We start from the raw sequence: 4,343 nt of genomic DNA, 5'->3' as shown, positions 1-4,343 counted from the left end.
GGCAGGGTCGGGTTAGGGCACCCATCCTTTAATGGGGGCTGGATTTCTTTCTCCCATGTGCTAATCTGGGTTGAGGGGCTCAGGATGTGGAGCAATAGCCACAAAGGTTGTCTACACTCTGCTGGGAAAGGCACCCACCAAACAAATCTCATATTTCTGTTATATTCCAGGGCTGGCCTGTGGATGCTGCACCAGGCCTGGCATGCTTGGCATGTTGTACAGCACTGCCACCATGGAAGCAACTTCCCATGGGAGTGGGTGTCCCTGGGATGCTTTCCCACCTGGGCAAAGGGTTTGGGCCACCCTGATTTTGGGAGTGGGGTGAGCAGGAGGAGCTTGACCAGGAGGTTTTGTGATGGGCCATGTCTGACTGCGTGCCCCCAAGGCCAGCTTGGTCTGAGAGAGGTCACTGAGGACCTGGCACCCAACTTGATGGTGGGGTTACCCAGTTCCTGACCTGCTGGCGGGGGATTCACAGTGCCTGTAACGGGGGTACAGAGTGCCTGGGGGACTACAGCCATCCTGCCCCACCCAGGGAATCCCTCCCGCCCCCGGGCTGGGTATCAGCAGCCACAGAGAGGGGAAGGGGCCTGACGGGGCATTTACATCTTTGTAGAGGGGCTGCTCCTCGGGCGCCGGGTGCTGTGCCGGGCTGCTGCCGCCGCTGCCCGCCCGCGGGGCCCCGGCAGGCAGCGCTGGGGTTGCACTATCCCCCGGCTTCTCCTCGACGGCCGCACGGGGGAAGGGGCCGGCGACGGGGCGCTCCCGGCCGCCCTTCTCCGGCAGACCCCGGGCGGGTGGAAAGCGGCCGCCGGCCGCCAAGGGGTCTCCGCCGCGGGGCTCTTCCTCGCCCTCCTCCTCCTCATCCTCTTCCTCCTCCTCGGGGGGCTTGTGCCCCTCGACGTCCACCTCGGGCTCGTCTTCCTCCTCCTCGTCCTCCTCCTCCTCGCTGCTCTCTTCGCTGGCGAAGCTGCAGCTGGTGCCTCCGGGGGAGAGCAGGCGGTGCGCGGCGTGCGGAGGATGCGGGTGCCTCTCGCAGCCCGCATCCTCGGGGGGCGGCGGCGGCGGCGGCGGCAGCAGCAGCTGCAGCGGCGATGCGGAGCGCGGGGGGCCGCCGCCGCCGCCTCCGTGCAGCTTGGCCAGGCTCTCCGAGTCCTCCTTGCCGCCCACCGGGCGGAAGGCGCTGGAGTGGTGGTACCCGCCGCCCGCCTTGCGCCCGCCCGCCGCCTCCAGCAGGTGCGGGTGGTGCGGAGGGACCCGCCCGCCCCCGCCGCCGCTGCCCCCGTCGGAAGCGGCGGGCGAGGCGGGCTCGGCGCCGCCGCCGGGGGGCGACTCGAACAGCGGGTCCCGGGCGGCGGCGGCGGCGGCGGCGGCGGGCGCGGACGGGGGGGCGGCGGCGGGCGGCGTCCCCAGCCCCGCCGGCCCCGTGCCCAGCCCCGCCGGCCCCGCCTCGCCGCCGGGCTCCGACAGGTCCAGGAAAGCCTGGCGCAGCAGGCCCGCCCCGTCCCCCCCCAGCGAGCATCCCAGGGCGCCGGGCGGCTGCGGCGGCGGCTGCAGGTAGGTGGGCACCGGCAGCCCGCCCGGGGTGCGCGGCGGCCAGAACATGCAGAAGGGAGGGTAGAAGGCGGCGTCCTTCCTGCCCGGCCAGAAGAGCCCCGAGAGCCCGCCGCCCGCCGCCGCCGCCCCGCCGGCCTTGTGCGCGGCCGCCCCGCCGAGGGCATCGCCGCCGCCGCCCTCCTCCTTCTTGTGGCAGAGCCCGAAGGCAGCGGCTGGGAAGCCGTAGGGGTGCGGGAAGAGCCCGCCGCAACCGGGGAACTTCTGGAGCATGCCGCCGAAGGAGCCCTTGCTGGGCACCGGGATGACGGGGTAGCTCCGCGGGCTCTTGCCGCCGTGCGCCGCCGCCACCGCCTCCTGCAGCTCCTCGTCCTCCTCGAAGCGCGGCCGCTTCTGGTGCAGGTCGGGCGGCGCGGCCAGGAGGTGCGGGCTCAGCAGCCCGCCGCCCACCACCGCCGCCGCCTTCACCGAGCCCAGCGGGTGGCAGGCGGCGGGCGCGGCGGCGGCGGGGGCCGGCGGGGCGGGCGGCAGGGCGCGCTTGCGGCTGCCGCCGTTGAACATGGCCTTGACATCCTCCCAGGCGAAGACCAGCTCATCCTGGGGGCTCTTGTCGGTCAGCTTCAGGTGGCGGCGCCAGGAGTTGAAGTTGGCGGCGTCGGGCTGGGTGTACTTGGCGTCGGGGGTGCGGTGGGAGTGGAAGATGAACTTGTTGGGCGAGAAGTACATGCTGCAGTAGCTGCACTTGATGCACTTGGCCCGGGAGCTGTTGTAGCGGGCAGGGATGAAGCTCCCGCGGCATCCCCAGGCGCACTCGTGGGACACGTCGAAGGCGAAGTTATCCGGCAGTTTGGGGGGCCGGTTCTCTCCCAGGAAGGATTTGCAGAGCCGTTCGGCCTCCCTCTTGGTGATCATGCCGCAGCGGCGGGAGGAGATGGGCATGGCCCCGGCCCGCCGCAGGATCTCCAGCTGCACCGGCGTGCACTGCACGCAGGTGATGCCCAGGGCCACCCGCCGGTTGTGGATCTCGTTGTAGCTGAAGTTTTTGAGGAGGGTGTTGGAGATCTGCGCCAGGCACAGCCGCTCCTGCCCGTCGATGACCAGCGAGACGATGGGGATGCCGTAGAGGATCACCTGCCCCACCTGGTTGGGCTTCATGGCGGCGTGGCCGGCCCTCGGCTGGCTCATGGGGTCCGGCGGGTACGCGCTGGACGGCGACGGCAGCAGGATATCGGTGGGGCCGGGCAGCGGGCTGGTCGCCATGGTCTCAGCGCCGGGGGGGCTGCTCTGCTCTAGCTGCGGGAGGGGAAGGGCACAGAGACACAGTGCTGTCAGCCGAGCGCTCTCAGCGATGGGGGGTCCCCGCCGCACGCACCCCGTCCTCCCCCCGCTCCTCTGTCTGCCGGCATGCGGAGGCGCTGCCCGTCAGGAGGTTTGCTCAGCGACCCCGAGTCCTCCGAACCTCCTGTGTCCTCCAGCTCCCCGGAGCTGTCCGCCCCCGCGCATCCCGGCTCTCCGGCGTGCGCATCCCACCGCAGGTGTGGAGATGGCGGCACACGAGCGAGCCGTCCCCGTCTGGAAGAATCCCCAAACCCACCCCAAACACGCAGCAGAGCCCCGTGTCCGTCTCCTCGCCCTGCAAACCCGCCGCCACCCGGGAGGGCTCCGCGCGGAGCCTCCGCGGGCACACGGCGACCGAGGAGCGGCCGCGCCACGGGGAAAGCTCGGAAGAGGAACAAAAACCCCCCAAAGTTTCGCTGCTCCCCGCGGCTGCCCGGGCATCCTCCCCGTTACCTCCGCGGCCGCTCTCCCACCGTGCCGCCGCCGGACCTTCCTCCTCCTCCTCGAGCTCCCGCAGCCGCCGGCAGGGAGGGAAGCGCATCCCGCGCCCGGACCGAGCCCCCCGCCCCCGGTGCGGCCCCGCGGGCGCTCTGACGTCAGCGGCCCGGGGGGGCGGACGGGCCCGGAGCCGCCGCACGCCCCCCCGGCCGGTGGGAGGCGAGCGGGGCTGGGGGCGGCTCCCCCATCCCTCCCTCCTTCCCTCCTTCCTTCCCTCCCGCCCCGTCGGGGCCCGGCCTCCCGCCGCCCCTGCCCCGCGCTCGGTGTCCCGGAGAGAGGCCGGAACGGTGGAAGGTGGAATGAGCTTCGGGTTTGTTTTATTTAGCCTTTTTTCGCCTTCCTCTCTTCCCCCCGCCCCTTCACGGTCTGAGACAAATCGCTTCCGAGAAACGGAATATTCTCCTTATGTACCCCACGTCTTTTTCGGAAACGGGGTTTTTTAAGGGGTCGGGAGAAATTACGGGGTAGGGGAGGAGAAAGAGAGGAAAAGTTGATTTCTCGCCACAACCGTGTCCACACGAGCACGAACAGCTCCTGTATCCTCACTGCCATTCCCAAATACACCGGAGTCATTCACCAGAACCACTTTCACAAGCACCCGGCCTCAGATTCCCGCTCCCACAAAGACCGATACGGCGCAAATATGTTCTGCTTGGGTTTGTTTAACTTTTTCCCCTCCCCCCCAATTGGTTGACGTCCCCAGCTAAGGAAAAAAGAAAACAAAAAAAACCTCCCAGCAAATAGGCTGCAGAACGGTGGCGATTTCTGCTTCTTTTTTTTTTTTAATTTCTTTTTTTTCCTAGTGAATACAGTGAACTGAAAATGTAGATTTTTTTTACACGAATCACCTCCGAAATGTTGTGGGTCCCAATTGCCACTCTCCGCAGCGCTGGGAGAGGACGGAGCGACCCTGCCGCGACCCCCCTACCCCAAGGCAGAAGGCCAATACCGCT

The 4,343-nt window shown here is 68.7% G+C and overlaps 1 protein-coding gene across 1 annotated transcript in view; it reads right to left on the bottom strand.

Annotated features, from left to right (window-relative positions):
- SKOR2 (SKI family transcriptional corepressor 2) overlaps positions 1-2,814 on the bottom strand; it is a 23,436-nt gene extending 20,622 nt beyond the window's left edge. Inside the window, exon 1 of the mRNA XM_064736284.1 lies at positions 607-2,814. Coding sequence (XP_064592354.1) covers positions 607-2,814 — 2,208 coding nt within the window. The remainder of the gene's footprint in view (positions 1-606) is intronic.
- Between the last annotated feature and the right edge of the window lie 1,529 nt (positions 2,815-4,343).

Source organism: Zonotrichia leucophrys, chromosome Z (assembly GCF_028769735.1).
Source record: "Zonotrichia leucophrys gambelii isolate GWCS_2022_RI chromosome Z, RI_Zleu_2.0, whole genome shotgun sequence".
NCBI classification, from domain to species: Eukaryota; Metazoa; Chordata; class Aves; order Passeriformes; family Passerellidae; genus Zonotrichia; species Zonotrichia leucophrys.
The sequence above is the reverse complement of the archived record's forward strand: the minus strand, read 5'-3'. Positions and strand labels throughout refer to the sequence as shown.